This window comes from Ahaetulla prasina, chromosome 1, assembly GCF_028640845.1.
Source record: "Ahaetulla prasina isolate Xishuangbanna chromosome 1, ASM2864084v1, whole genome shotgun sequence".
Classification (NCBI taxonomy): Eukaryota; Metazoa; Chordata; class Lepidosauria; order Squamata; family Colubridae; genus Ahaetulla; species Ahaetulla prasina.
The window spans coordinates 282,931,051-282,954,012 of record NC_080539.1 but is presented as its reverse complement, the minus strand read 5'-3'; the positions used below and the strand labels follow the sequence as shown (position 1 = coordinate 282,954,012).

Genomic DNA, 22,962 nt, shown 5'->3' with positions numbered 1-22,962 from the left:
AAGGCACTGATTCAGATATGTAGGCTTCATTCCTAAATGCGAGTTTTGGAATTTAGCTTGCTAGCTGCTGCAGAGAATTGTAGTTTTGTCCTTTCGGCGTTTCATCTAGTGGTGCAGTATCTGATTTGTATGCAAGGAGAAGTTCTCACTTTTTTTTTTAGTTCTTTTTATATATTTTTTTTAAACCTGCGTTTGCAAGGAGCTAAAAATAGGATCTCAGGCACTGTCTTCCTTTCGTTTGCTGATTGGTTCTCCAGCTACTTACACAGATAGTAAAGCATATGGCTTTCTGGCAGTTTGTCTGTCTGCCCACATTTATTAAAGGAAATGATGTTAGTTGCTAAGCAGGTTACAGAATCAGCTCTAACACAGCTTATTATCTCTGTTCAGGTGTGCAAACTGGAAAACTACCAGTACTTTGCACACTGTAAAGTTACTTAGTTTTGTACTTTTTTAGCTTTATATATGTTAGCCTCAGCAAAAGCTAACTAACAAATAAGTGGGGAGCTGTGCATCCTGAATATCAAATTAAGACTAGTATTTTATTGCTTTTACAACATTGCATTACTGTGCTTGAATGTCGGTAAAAAAGAAGATACATGCATTTGTCGGTAAAAAAGAAGATACATGCATTTCCTTACAAACAGAAAGGATAAATAATTATCCTAGTATGCTTAACATTTCACTTAGGTCTGATAGTTCTGTTTAAAAAAACTGTACTAGAAATTCCGTAATACTTTCTCAATAAAGTACTATTTTTTGTCACATTCCAATGCCTGGTCACACTTAAAATACTGCTTTTGTTAGATGGGTTAAGGAAGAACTGCTAGGTGATGAACTTTTGATATAACTATCATTGGACAATGAATAGCAGTCAGTGCTCAGAATACTTCTTTTTTTTTTAATAGGATAAAGTGCGTACTGAAAGCTATCGTGACTTCATTTATCTAAACCCGCACATCTTTAGAGATAAGGTAAGTGAGCTGGCTTTAAAGCTGTTAATGTATTTGCAGCATGTGATTCGCTAAGGTAATAAAAGTCTCCTGGATTGGATTCCTTCTACAATTGGGATACTGAATCTTTTTGACAAGGCTTTGATTGAATGTACTAAAGTCCTATTACATGAAGAGCATTATTCAGTTGCAGGAGGGTGCAGAATACTGATAAGAGAAATGCTGATCAGCATTGTCATTGTTCAGTGTGCTGTTGTGAGTATTCATTAATTTTGATGACAAGGTTTTGTTGAGCCTTTTCTTGTTTGCTCTTCGTAAGTGGTATCTGAAATGAGTGTGTGAACATGTACCATTCTGAAATCTACCCCAAGTGAATTTCTAACCTGCGTGTTGTATGATAAAAAGTTTCATGAAGCCCCCTGAGGTACTGGCTTCTGGAAAGAGTTCAGATCCCAGTCTTTTGGTTTGAGTGAAACCCATATAAATAATTCTTTCCTGGTAAGTTTATAAAAAACATTAGTGAGTTCTGCCTTTGTAAAGGACTACATTTGGCTTCTGTGTGAAGAATTAACTCTCTGCTTGGGCACAGAGTTGGACTAGAAGACCTTCAAGGTCCCTTCCAACTCTGTTATTCTGTATTCTGTAAATTATAGAATAAGAGTAAACGATAGGAAAGGAAGTATATTTCATTGTATATTTAAGACCTTATTCATATCATCCTTTGCCTCTGAAAGGATCCTTTTCTCACATTGATTGGCTCTTGGTCAGAAATGCACACTTAGAAATTACTTTTAATTAAAGTATATTTTCTTCCACACATTGTTTTATTTTATGGAAGGAATTGTACCTTGGAGGTTGCAGTTTAAAACTCTGGTAACAAAGGTTACTCTGAAAACTTTAATTATGCTAAGTATATAATAGAGAGTCCTTCTGTTGAACAAAGGAATATTAACCCTGATCTTTTATGTGCCACTTCTATGATATAAGGAATCGTTTTTATTTTTGTCTTGGAGCTAGAGAACAGGCAGAAAACATTTCCTCTGAATGTGCATAATTAAGAAATCTTTATACCAAATGAAAACATACCTTGACATTTATGGGGAACACTTGTAATATTTTATTCATAATAAAATTATATTTTCTTAAATGTTGAGAATGTGTAGAAAAGCAGTTCTGCTTGTGGAAGGTAGGCCCATCAAATTCAATCATAAGCAAGTGGAATAGGAGTATCTGTTATTATAGACCATTTTTAAAATTTGGAACAAATACTGCTTTGCCTTGATATTCATAGGCAATTGCTTATGCGTGCTTAAATGGACAAAGGCAGTGATGGCTGGGGAATTCTGGGAGCTGAAGTCCACACATCTAAAAATGTGTTGGCGCATTGGTTACAATGTAGTATTACTGGCTAACTCTGTCTACAGCCAGCAATTTAATCCTGACCGGCTCATGGTTGACTCAGCCTTCCATCCTCTGAGATAGTAAAATTAGGACCCAGTTTGTTGGGGGCAATATGCTGACTCTGTTTAGAGTTCAGAGAAATACTGGAATATTAGGAGTTATAGGACAACTATAGTCATAACTGATAATATGGATTTTTAAAGACAACATCATCTGAAAATTTGTTTTAGGAATCATGTACTCTGATTGGGGGGAGATAGGATATTGATTAGGATATAGTTTTTCACCTTTGGGCTTTCGATTCTCTATTGTCTAGCAACATCAATAATTTTAAAAGTTTAATTTAGAATAATCAAAAATTGTGCTTAAGAAGGAAGAGAAAACCCAGCAATAAATATTTGTGGAAGAAAAATGCTAAGTTTGGTTGTGGTAAAGACTATGCAGGCAAATCATTCAAAAACAGCTGCTTTCTTAATTTTTAACATGTTTCTGCCAAGTAAGTTATTAGATCTGTGGGTTCTCACTTAAAAAATTTGTAAAGTGATATTGAAATCTCACTTCATATTGAAATGCTTGCTTCTATATAATGGATATTATAGAATAATTGACAATATTTCAAAATATTTCAGCATTTCTTCAACTCCTAATTGGCTTTATACTTTTTGGTCATAGATTTTTTTTCTTTTTCTTTTTTTTTAAACCATCATTGCTCCAGCTTTTGTTGGTGTTGGGAGAGGCAAAGTACTGAGTAACTGCATGTACTTTGCTTATTATTAACATATGCTTATTATTGCTGCAGAGCTTTGCCTTGCTAGCATGGAAAGTGGATAGATTTATTAAAATAGCTTCAGTAGTCCTTTGAATTGTTCACATTTTACTATGTTCACATCTTAACATAAGATCTAAACATTCCTTCCACGCTCCTGTGTATCTGCTGAATTTTTGTGCACTTAATTATAGTAGGTAGTAGAATCTGAAGAAATTTATTTATATATTTAAATGATTTATGTGGCAGCTCCTCTCACAATGATTACTTTGGGTTGGCGTACAAAGGTTAACAGAACTACTATAACAGATAATCCAAATGCAGATTGTAGAGGCATTTGTAGAGATTCATCAAGTGCAGTAGATGTATCATAACTCAGTGCCTCAATCATAGTTTTTAGTGATTAAGGAAGTTGTAGAACTTAAGTATTTGTCTTCATGCAACTTCCTGTGCTCAGTGATATAGTGAATAGCAAAAAATAAATCCATTAGAGTTGCAGATCATTACCATCATGATCATTAACATATAAAAATGAAGAAAATACTTGTTTATAGCTTATGTGGCTAGAGAGTTATCTGAAATTTCCATGTATTGAAAAAAAATTAAATATCTTAAGTCTAAATAAATACTTAATAAAACACAGCAGGACATTTCAAAAACACCTCATTAACGTGTAAAGTGAGTTCATTATAAAGTGAAAATCTTTTAACTTATTTCAAGAAATGAACAATTTTTACTGCCATGCCAACTTTTAAAGTATTCTTTGCAAGGGAAGAGATGCATTTCTTCTATGGTTCTGCTGACTGGCATATAATTATAGTCAATTTATATAAATAAGAAAAATATAATTGTGGTAACATTTTCTTTATAGTTGGCATTTTTTAGATAATGAACAGATTGAAATTCAGCTTTGCCAGAAAAAAAAAGGGAGGTCTTCTTCCATTCCATGTTGCTATGATAGAAGTTCATTGTTTTAATTCCTTTTGATAGATTTTGGAACTCCAGTCAGAAACTTGAGAAGGAAGTTTAAATACAATAGTGACTAAAATATAGGAGATTTGTTTTTCAGCTACCTTCAATTACCTTTCAGTTGATATTAATACTATCCTTTTCAAGCATTTGGGGTACTTTGTCTTTTGGGTCCACAGTCTTTTATCCATATCTACACATTTCATAAAAAGGAGTATTTTGTTTTTTAATTGCTCTCTTTCTGTGCTAAAATTGCACTTGTGGGTTTGATTCCTGTCCCACCTGGCCGCTAGAGAAAGTTCAAGAAAATGGGTGTAGGATTTTGTTAATGCTTCCTGAAGGAAGGGGTGATGTCACTGTCTCTGAAGAGAGCATTTTATTGCCCTTCCTTAAAAGGGTTACTATGAACCCAGCTGAATTGAATAATTGTTGTCCAGCCTTTAACCCGCCTTTTGGAGGAAATTATGGAGATGGTATAGCTATAAAACAAAACAAGTTACAGAACTGAAGAAACGTTAACTGGATCCTTTTCAGTCGGGGATCAAGCCTGGGGATAATGGAACGTGCATTGGTCACTCTTGTTGACTTTTGACAGGGCTTAAAAATTCTACTAGCTCTTTCAGCAGCTTTTGATACCAGCTTGGTCCATTGTTAAAACACCAGACTAGAAAGCAGGAGGCTGTGGGTTCAACTGCCCCCTTAGCCATTAAAGGCAGCTGGCTGACCTTGGGCCAGTCATACTCTCTCACCTCACATGGTTGCTGTTGTGGGGAAAATAGGCGGAAGAAGTAGCATTAGATATGTTTGCCATTTGCAATCTTCTCAGCCCACTTCCCCAGAAAGTCAATGGAGGAGCCAGCAGGGAAGGTTGCCGCACAGCTCAGATTCCCTCCTGGCAGTCAGGTCTTTGAGAAGGGTTCGGGTTTTCACGTAGCCGATATGCACTCTCCAAAAGAAAAGGGCTGCATGCTGAGGGGAGGGAACTCCTCCAGCAGGCTGCAGAAGTGGAGGACAAATTTGATCTCTGTTCTTGCTGTTCTTGTCCTTCATAGGTAGTCCCTTGGGCCCACAAGAGTTTATAAGCTTCCCAAACAAATCCATTTCATGTTTTCCTTTCTTCCTTGCAGACAGCTTTATTTCCATTTCTTCAGCTTAAAAGTTATTACAAAACCTCTGGTTTCATTTTGGATTGTGAACTAAGAATAAAATAAAGCCTCCCTCAGAGTTCTAGCTTGTTAGGAGAATGACAAACCATGAATGATTCTGCAGTAAGTTTTTGCTTTCTAACTATTAATAACAGATGAAGCCAGATGAAAGTAGTGTGGAGCATGCATGTTATTGTCATGAAGCCAGAATGTGTTTTGTGATGTCAGAAATAGGCTCCTGGCCAACCAGCATATCCTACTAGCCAACCCACCACCTGATCTTTCCACCTTCACTTATGACTGTATGACTGTAACTTGGTTGCATGTATCCTTACGATTTATATTGATATTGTTTCCTGATTGCTTATTTGTACCTATGACAATCATTAAGTATTGTACCTTATGATTCTTGATGAATGTATCGTTTCTTTTATGTACACTGAGAGCATATGCACCAAGACAAATTTCTTGTGTGTCCAATCACACTTGGCCAATAAAAAATTCTGTTCTGTTCTGTTCTGTTCTGTTCTGTTCTGTTCTGTTCTATTCTATTCATTTCTTTTTCTTTTTCTTTTTCTTTTTCTTCCTCTTCTCAACACATTAATGTCTATTTTTTTTATTTGTATTTATATCCCGCTCTTCTCCGAAGACTCAGGGCAGCTTACACTATGTTAGCAATAGTCTTCATCCTATTTGTATATTTATATACAAAGTCAACTTATTGCCCCCAACAATCTGGGTCCTCATTTTACCTACCTTATAAAGGATGGAAGGCTGAGCCAACCTTGGGCCTGGTGGGACTAGAACCTGCAGTAATTGCAAGCAGCTGCTGTTAATAACAGACTGCATTAGCAGTCTGAGCCACAGAGGCCCTATTTCTTTTTCCTGGTCTTTTCTTCCCATTTCTGCTCAAAATATCATTATTTTGGTCCACGTTCCAAATAAAACAGCATCGCTTTATTTGATATTTGGACCAAAACATTCAAAATTCATGTTTTAGTTCAGGTACCAATCAACTCAAACCTTCAACAGTACAGCTTATGCAGTTTCCCCTCCTCCCCCCCCTTTTTTTGGGGGGGAGAACTAGATAACTCTTCATTGGATGTATTCAAAGAGAGGCTACACAACCATTTTCCTGGGATTCTTTAACTTGGATTCCTGTGCTGAGCAGGAAGTTGGACTTGATGGCTTAAATGGCCTCTTCCAGTATTGTGATTCCAAATATTTCTTGCCTCTGGTCTATTGGCAAGCAATTTCGTTGAAGGCTGCCAGATGTCCTGATACTGCTGGTTGTTGTGACCATCTCACAATTGCAACATGAGTTTAGAAGTGCAAATGTTTTTGTTCTGCATCCGAAGATGGGTGTTTTTTTATGGGCTGAGGAGCCATATGCTTATAACAGCAAGACATTAAATGGTTGTTAATCAAGACTCTAAACACTAAAGACTTTCAGTACCGTATTTTTCAGAGTATAAGACGCACCTTTTTCCCCCAAAAAAGAGGGTGAAAATCTGGGTGCGTCTTATACGCCGAATGTAGTCCTGTCCAGCTTCTTAAACGGAGGTCTCAGAGGCTGAAAAAAGCATCAGAAACGGAGCTTCAGAAAAAAAGCCCCAGACAAAGCTTAGAAAAAAAAGCCCCAAATGGAGCTTCAGAAAAGAAGCTCCCAAACAGAGCTTCAGAGGCTTTTTTTTCTGAAGCTCTGTTTCGGAGGCTTTCAGAGGCAGAAAAAAAAGCAAAAAAAAAAAAAAAAAAGCAAGGCACAGAGCTCATAACCAAGGAACCTGTTGCTAAAATTCACCTCTGGGAACAGCTGATTGGGGGTATTCTGGGAGACCAATCCACCTACCAATCAGCTTTTTTCTTATTTTTCTCCCCAAAAACTAAGGTGCATCTTATACTCTGGTGCGTCTCATACTCCGAAAAATACGGTATATCTTTTAAGGAATTCAGAATTTTTAAGTGTTATATTTTAAAATTTCTCACTAATATTGAGTATTCATGACTAGATTTTTGGTTACAGATACTATTTAGTAACATCATTCAATGCCTTCGTCATTATTTTGTAACCATTATCTGATTGCAATAACTTGCTTTTTTCTTCTTCTTTGCACTTCATTAGATTGTCCTAGATGTTGGATGTGGCACTGGAATCCTTTCCATGTTTGCTGCCAAAGCGGGTGCAAAAAAGGTGATAGGAGTAGATCAATCTGAAATCATTTATCAAGCCATGGACATCATTAGGTAGGCACCCTTTACAGATTCGACTTCATTAAAATCAAATATATGATAATGCTTAAAGAGAAAATAAAGGAACTTTGAATGGACTTCAGCCGTATCAGACCTATTTTTGTTCCAAGCCTAGGAACTAAATCAGGGGTCTCCAACCCTGGCAACTTTAAGCCTGGCGGACTTCAACTTCTAGATTTCCCCAGCCAGCTTTGCTGGCTGGGGAATTCTGGGAGATAAAGCCCCCCAGGCTTAAAGTTGCCAAGGTTGGAGACCCCTGAACTAAATGGAATCCAGATATTCTTGGGCTTCTAGTAGAGACCTGGGACCTGCAAGTAGACCATGTTTTACTTTTTTATTTTCTGCTGGGTAAAATTATAACTATGCTGTTCAAAAAAGTCAGTGTTATAAATGTTCGGTGAATACTCCTCCTATAATGCATCATTTTATTTGCAAGCAATTGGGAACAGAAGTACTCACTCACTTTGAAAGGTTGGTTTATTTCTTTTTTGAAAGCAGTACTTCCCCACTGCTGTCACTATGATTTTACAGATAGGAAATCATTTGATTTATTATTTGCAAGAATATGTTAAGTCATATATCAAAAGCAAAACGTCTGCTATATGGAGTATGGAATGAAGAATGGTGGATGCCGTTTACTTGTCAGTTTTGGCTTATTTCTTGTCAAAAATGGAGGGGTATCAATGCATTTGGCTGCATCTGTATTTTCGGTTTATTTTATGTTTAACAAATGTTATTAATTTTTGGACTGTCACAATCACTAGACTCAGCTGTTATAATAGCAAAATGGGTATTTAAAATACATTCTTGAAAAGTCTAAAACAACTATAAAAACCAATTTTAATAATTTATTATATATCAGTCAAAAATCAAATTAAGCATCCTATTACATAGGGCCTCCAAATTCTTCAGTTTCCAAAATTTTTATAGTGTCTAAAGAGTGATAGCCAGTATAATTTACCTGGGGAATTTTACTGAAAAACTTCACATTTTATGAGGGATAAACACTGAGGGATCATAAACAGTTTCTCTCAAGATACACATATCGGGCAAGTCAATTCTGGTTTGAAAAAATCTTGCAACTAACTCATTACTAAATCACATATCAATGATGGAAGGATAGGAGTTCATAGGCTATGCTGAGTTTAATAGGAGTTAATAGGAGTTTAAATTGCACCGAAAATCTGATAGGAAGCTGGTAAAAATGAACATAACCTTTGGTGAAAGACAACAGGGTGACTACATTCTGGATTTGTTGAAGTATGATCTTCAGAAGCAGGTACCAGTATACAATCTGAGTCAGTCACTGGGACCAGAGGTGACTGATCCAGAGTGGATCCTGCAACATTATCCTGGAACATACATAGCCTCCTGCATTCATGAGCTACCAGTATAGTACATTACAGTAATTTAAAGGGGGTGAATACTTGACTGACATCTCCACCTGCATAAATTAGAACTGCCTGATCAGGTAGAAATGGTAAAACAGTGCCTCCATTTTGCCAACTTCAGAAGCAGTTTAGAAGAATACCATGGTCAATTGTATCAAGACCGATGAGAGCTCTAAAAGACTAGGGGTAGACTACCTCCATCCAGGACCCAACAGAGGTCAATCACAAGAGGGACTAGTGCTGCCTCACTTTGAAACAAGTCTAAATAATCTCTCTCCAGAGAGCTCTCACAATGACTCCAAGTCTCCGTAACCTTCCCAAGGAAAGAAAGGTTAGAAACAAGATAATAATTATTAAAAACGGCTAGGTTCAGGAAGAAGCAGTCTATAGAGAACTTGATGACCTTGGAGAAGGAATATAGCAATTGACCAAATATTATTTAAGCCCAAAAGAGGAAGAAACTGTTAGAAAGAAACTTAAGCCGAAGGGCGAACTGCATCTTCTTTCAAAGTTGCAGATATAGTACATCCTACAAAAATGAAGCATTGATCATCTCCTGGAGCTGACTGTTGCCGCCTCTCCTGCTCTCTGAAAGAGCTGGGGGGGACATGGATCCAAACTGTAGATGGCTGAGGGCATATTGGAGAGAACCCTATCACTTCTTTACGCTCCAGTAGCCAAAATAAATCCCAGCTAAAATGACAAAATACTGTCCCAGTCGCCACATTGAACTCTGCCTATGAAGAGTTGAGACAGGTGAATCTGAGTGACTTTATCACACAAAGCTGCACATTCATTGCATCAAGCAGATAGGAGTCTGCGAGACCCTCTTCCCAAAGGACTGTCGCTGCCTGTCAGTGTGTTGAGAGAAGAAAAAAGTGTGTGCTTCTCCTGTCTTATTGCCATAATGGAGGGTTGAATTTGGTTCTCCTTGCTTGGCCAGCTTAGCTTCTTGTCGTCCTTCACTACTGCATCTATCATGATATATTGCTTCATCTCCTATTTGTTTCTCAATAAACAAAAGGCACACGTCAAGGTGATGTATGTATGTATGTGTATATATATGTATATATATATGTATATATGTACGCATATATATATATATATATATATATATATATATATATATATATATATATATATATATATATATATATATATATATATATATATATATATATATATATATATATGTTTTCTGAGGTTTTCTGAACCAAAGACATATATATATGTAGGTCTTTGGTTGTTCGGGTTTTCTCCCGTAAAATTGGAAGTGTCTTATGACGCTTCGACGAAATCTCATTCGTCATCTTCAGGCTTCAGCTTTGTGCTTCGTGCTTCTGGGAGCAATGTGTGATCGCAGCTGTTTCTTCCTTTTAACTGCTAGTGGGGGTTTGAACTGATTGGGTGGGAGCTTGGCTGTGCTCTGATTGGCTGGGGGTTTTTTTGTTCTCTGATTGGCTGGGGGTGTGTCCTGTTTGGGTGGGGGCTTGGTTGTGCTCAATTTAGTCTGTGTTGCAGGGGAATTTGAGCTGGTGAGCTGCATAGCTGTTGTTTGGCTTTGTGGTCGTGCTACATCTTCATAGTGGGTGTCAGTCTGCTGCATGTATGGATTGGAGGGGTTTGAAATGGCTAATGTTGCAGCTGCAGTCTGGCTTCTGGTCCTTGGTCGTGCTTCATGATCAGTGTGGGTTTGGGTCTGCTTTCTGGGTGGATGTGCGGTGGTGACATCCTGTGTGGACCTCGTGAGTATGGGTCTGGTGTCATTCCTCGTGTTAAGGACTCGTTTGAAATTTTCTGTTTATTTGTGAGGTTTTTGACTAGAATTTTAGTTTTCTCTTTGTTTAATTTTAATCCTGCAACTTCCCCATAGTCATCTATTTTCTTCATTAATTTGGGTCCAGTTTGCGGTTCCTCTATGATAAATACCAGGTCATCTGCAAATGCCTGTGGTTTGTATTTTTCTTTTTTTATCTCCATCCCTTTTATTTCTGTGTCCTGCTGAATATTTCTGTTTAACACTTCCAATGTCAAAATGAATAGTAAAGGGGACAGTGGACATCCCTGCCTTTTTTAATATTATCTGTTATGTCCCTGTTTACAATCATGTTTGCAGTTTGTTTGGTATATATTGCCTTGATCATATTAGTAAATTTTTCACCAAATTCCATGTATTTTAATTGCCTTATCATAAATTGCCAATTTACATTATCAAATGCTTTCTGCGCATCTAAAACAATCAGTGCCATTTGTTTTTCAGAATGTGCTTCATAATATTCCAACGTATTCAAAATTATTCTCATGTTGTTTTTAATTGTATCTCTTAGGCAAAAATCCATTTTGATCTGAGTGTATAAATTCATTCAATAATCTCTTTAATCTTTCATCTATTATTGATGCATAAATTTTATAGTCCACATTTAGAAGTGAGATTGTTCTATAATTTTTAATTTGCAATAAATCTGCATCTTTTTTTGGTATAAGTGTAATATTTGCTTCCGTCCAGGATATTGGTATCTTAGCTTCTAACGAGGCTTAATTATAGACTTCCAGCATTGACTGTCCTGGGATATCTTGTAATTGTTTATAAACTTCTGCTGGTAGGCCGTCTGGTCCTGGTGTTTTATTGTTCTTCTGACTCTTAATCGCCTCAGTTAGTTCAAACATTGTTATCTTTTCGTTTAACATAGTTCTTACTTTTTCAGGCACTAAAGGCAGCCTGGCTTCTTCCAAATATTGTTTTATTTTATCCTCTGATAGTTCTTCATTGAGCATACAAATTTTCATAATAGTTCTGGATTATTTTCTTTTTTTATCGTTTCATCATTACTCTTGTTTGGATGCCAGTAATTAATTTCAGTGTAAATATTGCCAAAGCATCCAAATTTAGCTAATATTTTATGTTTGGTAATGGCATTATGGAGTTCATGAAGCTTTTCACCCATAGCTTGCTTTTCTATGGTGTTTATCCACTAAAATGCTAAAATTGTTATGAGGTTACTGACTTCTGTTACACATCAGATGTAAGGTGATTGTAGTATAATAAATGTTTAAGAAAGAATTTAGATAATCATTGTGATAGAGAAATAAATCCCAGTGGTGTGAATAATTATATTGTCCTGTCTGGTATTAGCTGTCACGACAATGGCATAAGAAAGAAAGATTGATAAATTGCGCTTCAGAGAAAGTAAGTGCTAGTAACTTAATCTTGAGTTTCCTTGCATCATGCTTCAGCTAAAATACTGCAGTTAACTAAGATTATTCTTTTCACAAACACATAAACATCAGTTACTTTACTATAACTTAGTTGTGTCATCTATGGAAAGGACTGGTTAAAACTTCCATTTATCAACAGTTTAAAAAATCATTTTGTGAAAGGAAATATAAAAAAAGCTTGCAGAACACTTCAGTGTATTCCACTAGGTCCAAAAATTATGAATATTTGGTTAAAGCACATTTGACTATTATATTTTTCTCTCCCAGGTTTTCCCTCCTGTCACCAAAGCAAATTTATATTTGTCTCTGATCTTATAGTTAAAACTTGAATTAAACTGTAATTCATTTAACATAATTGTAAGAAGCAGACCAATTGCTTTGCAACATATGAGCATGTTTTGAAATCATCTGTTGAATTTTGGTAGCTTCTAATTGATGGGATGTATAAAATCAAATAAGAGATGTGAATACTTATTGAGGCTTTCCAAAGCATTTGAAAGAACTGCAAAATACATTATTGCAAATTAGTGTTAGTCTCTTCACAGCATTAAAGCAGCCTTTGGAATCCTTATGTGTTTTTCCCCCCGCTGTTTTTTTTTTATTTTTGTATATACAGATTCTTGTATAGCCAGCCCTTCATGTCTCTGGCATTCCAATCACCTGGGCATCTATATGCAAACCTATGCATGTTTGAAGTAACTACATAAATTTCCTAAGGATGTGACTGCTTTAATGTTTTGAGAAGAGGTCCTTCACTCATACTAACGAACTATGCAAAAAGCCCTTTTTGAATGCTTTAGATACAAACCTACAATACTTAGTAGTAGAGAATATTTGTGGCTCAAGGCTGAACCATGTGGGGTCCTTGGTGCTCTCTGAACTTGGTGGTGCACCGATGATATTATCTAATTTGGTAACGAACAATCTTCAAGAAAACCACCAAGTTCAGAGAGCACCAAGGACTCCACACTACAGTATTCACTTTTTTTGTTTTTCCTTTACATTTGCATAAGTAGTTTACGTTTTCTGTTACCTATTTCCTTTCTGAAAATAACTAAATTTGCATCTGTGCAAATGTATTGTTCATATTGAAATGAGCATAATACACATTTTAAGTGTGCATTGTATCTTGGACAAGAATGGATGTTTTGGACTGACCTGTGGAGATCCACAAACACACCCTCCCCTATCTGTTAGTAGCCCAGGCTAGCAGGATTTGGAGTTCAGTAGAAAATCAGCAACTTCATGTTTAAATATTTGCTTGGGTTCATATACCGCTGATTTTCTCCTAAGAAAAAAAGTCATTAACCAGCAATGGAAGAAGACATCCCAGGGAAATGCAGCATTTCTTCCAGATAGCTGCACTGTTTTTAGCCTTCTGGGTCTCAAGGATGCTTTTCAATAGTTTAGGAAAGTAACTACTGCTTCCATAAGCATTGTAACAGTATCAGAAAATTGTTGTCCGAGATATGCAATCATTTATTAATATAACACAGTTTATTCTCTTAATGTCTCATAAGGACAACATTCTAGATTCTTCAGTACTGTATTCCGTAGTATCTCATTTAAAATCATACAGGGGATTCCTATGCAAGTGTAATTTGCAATTCTTGAGTACAGACTGTGTAGCCAGACTAGCAAAAAATACTTGTGGAACAGTTCTCTGTTATTACAAGTACTTATTAATGGTAATGATGGAGTGCTTCCAGGTAAAACATAATTAGAAAACATGTAACATGCCCTTGCCCTTTGCCTTGCAGGCTCAATGGACTTGAAGACAGTATTTATTTGATCAAAGGAAGAATTGAAGAAGTTGATATACCTGTTGAAAAAGTTGATGTTATCATATCTGAATGGATGGTAAGAATAGAAATGTGCATTGCGTAAATATTTTATTTATTTGTCACAACATTATATATAAGCATAAGCATGAAATAACTATATGATATATAAACATATATATAATCATAAGTATGTAATAACTATATGAAATTGGATACAATCAAAGGGAACATTAGGACAGGAACGGTAGGCATGTTGGTGCTCTTATGCACGCCCCTTACAAAACTCTTAGGAATGGGTGAGGTCAATAGTAGATAGTTTTTGGTTAAAGCTTTGGGGATTTTGAGAAGAGACCACAGAATTAGGTAGTGCATTTCAGGCATTAACAACTCTGTTTCTGAAGTCATATTTTCTGCAATCAAGATTGGAGCGGTTCACATTAAGCTTAAATCTATTGTGTGCTTGTGTATTGTTGTGATTGAAGCTGAAGTAGTCTTCAACAGGAAGGACGTTGTAACAGATGATTCTATGAGTTAAGCTCAGGTCGTGTCTAAGGCGGCGGAGTTCTAAATTTTCTAAACTCAGGATTTCAAATCTGGTGGCATAAGGTATTTTGTTGTGATCAGAGGAGTGGGGAACTCTTCTTGTAAAATATTTCTGGACACGCTCAATTGTATTCATGTCCGAAATGAGGTATGGGTTCCAGACAGGCGAACTGTATTCAAGAATTGGTCTAGCAAATGTTTTATATGCTCTGGTTAGTAGTGTAGTGTTTCTGGAGAAGAATATGGAGCCATAATTTCAAATGTGCCAAAATATTATGTGGCAAATGGTTATATTTTTAATTATTGTAACTATTGTGTCTAAAATGAAGGAAATAACGACACAATAACATCCATTTGAAATCTTTTACCCTAGTATTTCATCATATTTTATCATAGCCATTAAGTACTCGACTCAATCCCTCCAAGACTGAGTAGCTGTGGATCCCGGCAACCCGGTACAGCCAGCTAGTTCCATCACTGACTGTTAGAGCCGAGTCATTGGCCCCTATGGAGAGGGATCGCAACTTGGGCATTCTCCTGGATGCTCGGCTGTCGTTAGAAGAACATATGACGGCCGTCGCCAGAGGAGCTTTTTATCAGGTGCGCCTGATACGCCAGTTGTGCCCCTTCATAGACCGGGATTCCCTATGCACGGTCACTCATGCCCTCGTCACTTCCCGCCTGGACTACTGTAACGCTCTCTACATGGGGCTCCCCTTGAAGAGCACCCGGAGGCTCCAACTGGTCCAGAATGCGGCTGCGCGAGTAATAGAGGGAGCTACTCGTGGCTCCCATATAACACCTCTCCTGCGCAAGCTGCACTGGTTGCCGGTGGTCTTCTGGGTGCAATTCAAGGTGTTGGTTACCACCTTTAAAGCGCTCCATGGCATAGGACCGGGCTATTTACGGGACCGCCTGCTGTCGCCGATAGCCTCCCACCGACCTGTGCGCTCACACAGGGAGGGTCTCCTCAAGGTGCCGTCAGCCAAACAATGTCGGCTGGCGACCCCCAGGGGGAGAGCCTTCTCTGTGCGAGCACCTACCCTCTGGAATGAGCTTCCTCTGGGGTTACGATTATTCCCCGACATCCGGACCTTCCGCCGTGAACTCAAGACCTTTCTGTTTTACTGCGCAGGGCTGGGCTAATACACTATGGTTTTTAATTGGGGCTTTTTATCATTTTTTATTATAGTTTTAAATGAGGTTAGCCAAATTGAATAAGATTTTTAAAATGTTTTTAATTTTGTTTATAAATTTGTTTTTATGTTGGCTGTAAACCGCCCTGAGTCTTTTGGGAGAAGGGCGGTATAAAAATCAAATAAATAATTAAATAAATAAATAATAGTATTTAAAAGAAAGCATGCATGCACATATGGGAAATTATTTTTGTATATAGATAAAATCCAGAGTAACAAAATGACAGAATTGAAGGAACCTTGGAGGTCTTCTAGTCCAACCCCCTGCTCAAGCAGGAGACCCTACACCATTCCAGACACTCCAGTCTCTTCTTAAAAACCTCAAAGTACCTGAATACTTCGATGAGTGCTCAAAGTTACAATGCCATTACAAAAAGGGACTTTTTTAAGAAGCTGAACAAAATTGCTGGTGTATATTGCAAGTAGGCTATTGCTAGTAAGACAACATTGATAGTGCTATATCAAATGAGCAGACTTCAATCCAGACTGAATTGTACTTCTGTTCCTGTGAGGTATAGAATTTTAAGAGGAAATTATGTTTAACGCTAATTAGAGTGATTTTACAAATAGTAAGCTGTAAAATGCTGTGCAGCATACTGGTGCTAGGCTTTCCGAATATTCATTTTATTCATAAAGGGAGACAATTCACTCAGCACATACCCTTGGGAGAGGCACTTGAGTGTATTTTTCTTCACATCTTGATGATTTAAATGTCGCTCCAAGTAGGAATTAGTGCAAAGAGAAGACCGTGTTAAATCCAGGGGCAGAATTCTTCTTCTAAAGTATAAGGATCGTTTCCTTGCAGTCAGTGCTAGGCGTACATATAGACACACATGAACACACATGTGTAGGTATGTGCACATGTATGTATGTATCTGTATACTGTATTTTTCGGAGTATAAGACACACTTCCTCCCCCCACCCTCAAGGTGGGTGAAAATTGTGGTGCACTGAATGTTACATCAGCCATACCTGGGGGGAGAGGGGAGGGAGTTGGTGCGGCAGCAGCAACGGCAACAGGCAAATAATTGGCAGTATCCTGGGAGGCTGATCCAACTGCCAATCAGAGAGGTGGGATTCAACCAGTTAGGCCAAACTGTTTGTTAAAGTGCAGAGAATTGGTTGATTCCACCACTGCCTGCCCTGTTCGTCGAGCAGTTCATTGAGGACATCCTGCTGCCATCTGCTGCACCATTTCTGCCTGCTGTCCCATCGCCGCTGGGCCTGCCGCACCATAGGTCAGGACTGGTATTTGTCCAGTCCTGACAGACACTATGAAGCAATTTGAAGGAAATAATGTGGTGTGGAAAGACATGGAAGACATTTCTTGGGATCAGTAGAATCACTGAAGAAATCATATTGGAACCCATGTGTGTGAAGAAGGTAGAAAACGGACAGAAAATGAGTGTTCAGAAAACTAAAGTTAATTGCACAGAAGCTGCCAAAAGACCTTGATGAAAAGTGATGTCATTCCATTCATTCATCATAAAACAAAGAAGGATCCATAACTATGACCTTCAAGATATTGGAAATATGGATGAAACGCCTATGACCTTTGATCTTCCAAGCAACAGAACTGTGGCAAGTTTGGGAGACAAAACAATTTTACTAAGAACCACAGGAAATGAAAACCATTTCACAGTCGTTCTGTCATGTTTGGCTAATGGAACCAAGCTGAGGCCTGTTATTATTTTTAAAAGAAAGACCTTGCCTAAAAGGTAAAATTCGCCACGAATTACAGTGCGTGCACATGTTAAAGGCTGGATGGATGAAGATGGAACAAAAAATGGCTGGAAGAAATTTGGAACGGACGACCAGGAGCAGCCTTAAAGAAAAACCATCACTGTTAGTTTGGGATATGTTCAGAGCCCACATATCTGATGACATAAAAAAATTGGCAAAGTCATCTCAAGTCACTTTGGCCGTTATTCCAGGTGGGCTTACATCTGTATTGCAGCCCCTAGATGTCAGTTTAAATAAACCTTTCAAGGACCGTGTGCGAAGGATGTGGCATGAATGGATGACATCTGGTCAAGCTCAACTGACAAAAGTTGGAAATCTGAGAAAGCCAGACATACAACTAATAGCACAGTGGGTTCGTGATGCATGGGAAGATATTCCAGAGGACATGGTGCAACGTGCCTTCAAGAAATGTGGCATTAGTAATGCTATGGATGGCAGTGAAGACAGCGCATTGTATGAGGGTGACAGCAGTGATGATGACGACTGTGAACTCAGTGATGATGACAACGTATATGCGGATAACATCACAGACGCTGAAGTAGCTGAAGCTCTGTTTGGACAAACAGATGATGAGGAGGAGAGTTTTGAGGGATTTTAGCTCTCGTTAGCTTGGTTGCTGTTACTTTTAAAGATACTGTATTTTTGATACCATATTCTTTTTGGGGACCCCCTTTTGCACTTTTATTGTTTTTCGTTCAAATAAATATTCATGTTATTTTACTTGGCTCTATCTTTATTTTTTACATTGACCAGTAGCTGCCTCATTTCCCACCCTCGGCTTATACTCGAGTCAATAGTTTTTCCCAGTTTTTGTGGTAAAATTAGGTACCTCGGCTTATATTCGGGTCGGCTTATACTCGAGTATATACGGTAGTTTACGTTTTCTGTTACCTATTTCCTTTCTGAAAATAACTAAATTTGCATCTGTGCAAATGTATTGTTCATATTGAAATGAGCATAATATTCATTTTAAGTGTGCATTGTATCTTGGACAAGAATGGATGTTTTGGACTGACCTGTGGAGATCCACAAACACACCCTCCCCTATCTGTTAGTAGCCCAGGCTAGCAGGATTTGGAGTTCAGTAGAAAATCAGCAACTTCATGTTTAAATATTTGCTTGGGTTCATATACCGCTGATTTTCTCCTAAGAAAAAAAGTCATTAACCAGCAATGGAAGAAGACATCCCAGGGAAATGCAGCATTTCTTCCAGATAGCTGCACTGTTTTTAGCCTTCTGGGTCTCAAGGATGCTTTTTAATAGTTTAGGAAAGTAACTACTGCTTCCATAAGCATTGTAACAGTATCAGAAAATTGTTGTCCGAGATATGCAATCATTTATTAATATAACACAGTTTATTCTCTTAATGTCTCATAAGGACAACATTCTAGATTCTTCAGTACTGTATTCCGTAGTATCTCATTTAAAATCATACAGGGGATTCCTATGCAAGTGTAATTTGCAATTCTTGAGTACAGACTGTGTAGCCAGACTAGCAAAAAATACTTGTGGAACAGTTCTCTGTTACTACAAATACTTATTAATGGTAATGATGAAGTGCTTCCAGGTAAAACATAATTAGAAAACATGTAACATGCCCTTGCCCTTTGCCTTGCAGGCTCAATGGACTTGAAGACAGTATTTATTTGATCAAAGGAAGAATTGAAGAAGTTGATATACCTGTTGAAAAAGTTGATGTTATCATATCTGAATGGATGGTAAGAATAGAAATGTGCGTTGCATAAATATTTTATTTATTTGTCACAACATTATATATAAGCATAAGCATGAAATAACTATATGATATATAAACATATATATAATCATAAGTATGTAATAACTATATGAAATTGGATACAATCAAAGGGAATATTAGGACAGGAACGGTAGGCATGTTGGTGCTCTTATGCACGTCCCTTACAAAACTCTTAGGAATGGGGTGAGGTCAATAGTAGATAGTTTTTGGTTAAAGCTTTGGGGATTTTGAGAAGAGACCACAGAATTAGGTAGTGCATTCCAGGCATTAACAACTCTGTTTCTGAAGTCATATTTTCTGCAATCAAGATTGGAGCGGTTCACATTAAGCTTAAATCTATTGTGTGCTTGTGTATTGTTGTGATTGAAGCTGAAGTAGTCTTCAACAGGAAGGATGTTGTAACAGATGATTCTATGAGTTAAGCTCACGTCGTGTCTAAGGCGGCGGAGTTCTAAATTTTCTAAACCCAGGATTTCAAATCTGGTGGCATAAGGTATTTTGTTGTTATCAGAGGAGTGGAGAACTCTTCTTGTAAAATATTTCTGGACACGCTCAATTGTATTAATGTCCGAAATGAGGTATGGGTTCCAGACAGGCGAGCTGTATTCAAGAATTGGTCTAGCAAATGTTTTATATGCTCTGGTTAGTAGTGTAGTGTTTCTGGAGAAGAATATGGAGCCATAATTTTAAATGTGCCAAAATATTATGTGGCAAATGGTTATATTTTTAATTATTGTAACTATTGTGTCTAAAATGACAGGAAATAACGACACAATAACATCCATTTGAAATCTTTTACCCTAGTATTTCGTCATATTTTATCATAGCCATTAAGTACTCGACTCAATCCCTCCAAGACTGAGTGGCTGTGGATGCCGGCATCCCGGCAACCCGGTACAGCCAGCTAGTTCCATCGCTGACTGTTAGAGTCATTGGCCCCTATGGAGAGGGTTCGCAACTTGGGCATTCTCCTGGATGCTCGGCTGTCGTTAGAAGAACATATGACGGCCGTCGCCAGGGGAGCTTTTTATCAGGTGTGCCTGATACGCCAGTTGTGCCCCTTCATAGATCGGAATTCCCTATGCACGGTCACTCATGCCCTCGTCACTTCCCACCTGGACTACTGTAACACTCTCTACATGGGGCTCCCCTTGAAGAGCACCCGGAGGCTCCAACTGGTCCAGAATGCGGCTGCGTGGGTAATAGAGGGAGCTACTCGTGGCTCCCATATAACACCTCTCCTGCGCAAGCTGCACTGGTTGCCGGTGGTCTTCTGTGTGCAATTCAAGGTGTTGGTTATCACCTTTAAAGCGCTCCATGGCATAGGACCGGGCTATTTACGGGACCACCTGCTGTCGCCGATAGCCTCCCACCGACCTGTGCGCTCACACAGGGAGGGTCTCCTCAAGGTGCCGTCAGCCAAACAATGTCAGCTGGCGACCCCCAGGGGGAGAGCCTTCTCTGTGCAAGCACCTACCCTCTGGAATGAGCTTCCTTTGGGGTTACGATTACTCCCCGACCTCCGGACCTTCCGCCGTGAACTCAAGACCTTTCTGTTTTACCGCGCAGGGCTGGGCTAATACACTACGATTTTTAATTGGGGCTTTTTATCATTTTTTATTATAGTTTTAAATGGGGTTAGCCAAATTGAATAAGATTTTTAAAATGTTTTTAATTTTGTTTATAATTTTGTTTTTATGTTGGCTGTAAACCGCCCTGAGTCTTTTGGGAGAAGGGCGGTATAAAAATCAAATAAATAATTAAAAAAATAAATAATAGTATTTAAAAGAAAGCATGCATGCACATATGGGAAATTATTTTTGTATATAGATAGAATCCAGAGTAACAAAATGACAGAATTGAAGGAACCTTGGAGGTCTTCTAGTCCAACCCCCTGCTCAAGCAGGAGACCCTACACCATTCCAGACACTCCAGTCTCTTCTTAAAAACCTCAAAGTACCTGAATACTTCGATGAGTGCTCAAAGTTACAATCCATTACAAAAAGGGACTTTTTTAAGAAGCTGAACAAAATTGCTGATGTATATTGCAAGTAGGCTATTGCTAGTAAGACAACATTGATAGTGATATATCAAATGAGCAGACTTCAATCCAGACTGAATTGTACTTCTGTTCCTGTGAGGTATAGAATTTTAAGAGGAAATTATGTTTAACGCTAATTAGAGTGATTTTACAAATAGTAAGCTGTAAAATGCTGTGCAGCATACTGGTGCTAGACTTTCCGAATATTCATTTTATTCATAAAGGGAGACAATTCACTCAGCACATACCCTTGGGAGAGGCACTTGAGTGTATTTTTCTTCACATCTTGATGATTTAAATGTCGCTACAAGTAGGAATTAGTGCAAAGAGAAGACCGTGTTAAATCCAGGGGCAGAATTCTTCTTCTAAAGTATAAGGATCGCTTCCTTGCAGTCAGTGCTAGGCGTACATATAGACACACATGAACACACATGTGTAGGTATGTGCACATGTATGTATGTATCTGTATACTGTATTTTTCGGAGTGTAAGACACACTTCCTTCCCCCACCCCCAAGGTGGGTGAAAATTGTGGTGCACTGAATGTTGCATCAGCCATACCTGGGGGGAGGGAGGAGTTGGTGCGGCAGCAACGGCAACAGGCAAATAATTGGCAGTATCCTGGGAGGCTGATCCAACTGCCAATCAGAGAGGTGGGATTCAACCAGTTAGGCCAAACTGTTTGTTAAAGTGCAGAGAATTGGTTGATTCCACCACTGCCTGCCCTGTTCGTCGAGCAGTTCGTTGAGGACATCCTGCTGCCATCTGTTGCACCATCTCTGCCTGCTGTCCCATCGCCGCTGGGCCTGCCGCACCATAGGTCAGGACTGGTATTTGTCCAGTTCTGATAGACACTATGAAGCAATTTGAAGGAAATAATGTGGTGTGGAAAGACATGGAAGACATTTCTTGGGATCAGTAGAATCACTGAAGAAATCATATTAGAACCCATGTGTGTGAAGTAGGTAGAAAACGGACAGAAAATGAGTGTTCAGAAAACTAAAGTTAATTGTATTGGAATATTCTTAAATAGTTTACCTTGCTTAAAAATGACAATAAAGATTCTCTTCTCTATCTTATCTTAGATATCAGCGGTAGCATAGCATTAAAATATGTAAGACAGTATGAAATGCAATAATAATACCAAAAATGTTTTGAAAGCAGAATAAAAGATAATTATAAATGAGTTGAACTAAGCCTATGGCTTTTTCCAAGGTTTTGGGGAAATTTTTTTTTTTTTTTAGAAATTCAGTTTGGACTTAAAGGCTTTTTTAAAAAAAATCTTTAAGTCTTTTGTTGCACATCCATACAACAATTTTATTTGAAACGAACTTGAAATTGCAAACTTGCTCTCTAGAGATAAAATTGAATGAAGGAGCATTTTTGTTCAACAGCCAGTATTCCAATGGTTTATTTCTGTTTCTCTTAATTTTGATATACAGATACACTTCTGTCACCCAACTATGCAAATATAACTCACAAAGTCCTTATAACTTTATTCTATCTGCTATAAGCACTAACAAATATTTTAAAAAGTTGAAAACTTCTATAATATGCAATAATAAAATACCCTTTCTTTGTTCGTCTAAGAAAAAGCTGGCCATTTGTATGTCTTCATTTGGTTGCTACTTTCAATCATTAGCATTCTGCTCACAAATCTGTGCAGTACAGAATACTTTGCTTTAATTAATTTTGAATTAATAATGCGACTCTTTTTTAAAAATTATTTTTTAAATTTGCACCTTGTCTATGTGGAAGCAGGAGTCTCCAAGCATCATACACCAAAAATGTCAGGTATAATTCTCTTTC

At 37.9% G+C, this 22,962-nt stretch overlaps 1 protein-coding gene across 1 annotated transcript in view; it reads left to right on the top strand.

Annotated features, from left to right (window-relative positions):
- The window catches only part of PRMT3 (protein arginine methyltransferase 3), a 93,188-nt gene that overhangs the window by 21,082 nt on the left and 49,144 nt on the right, over window positions 1–22,962 (top strand). Inside the window, exons 8-10 of the mRNA XM_058161233.1 lie at window positions 909–974; window positions 7,357–7,478; window positions 13,852–13,951. Of these exons, the coding sequence (XP_058017216.1) occupies window positions 909–974; window positions 7,357–7,478; window positions 13,852–13,951 (288 nt within the window). The remainder of the gene's footprint in view (window positions 1–908; window positions 975–7,356; window positions 7,479–13,851; window positions 13,952–22,962) is intronic.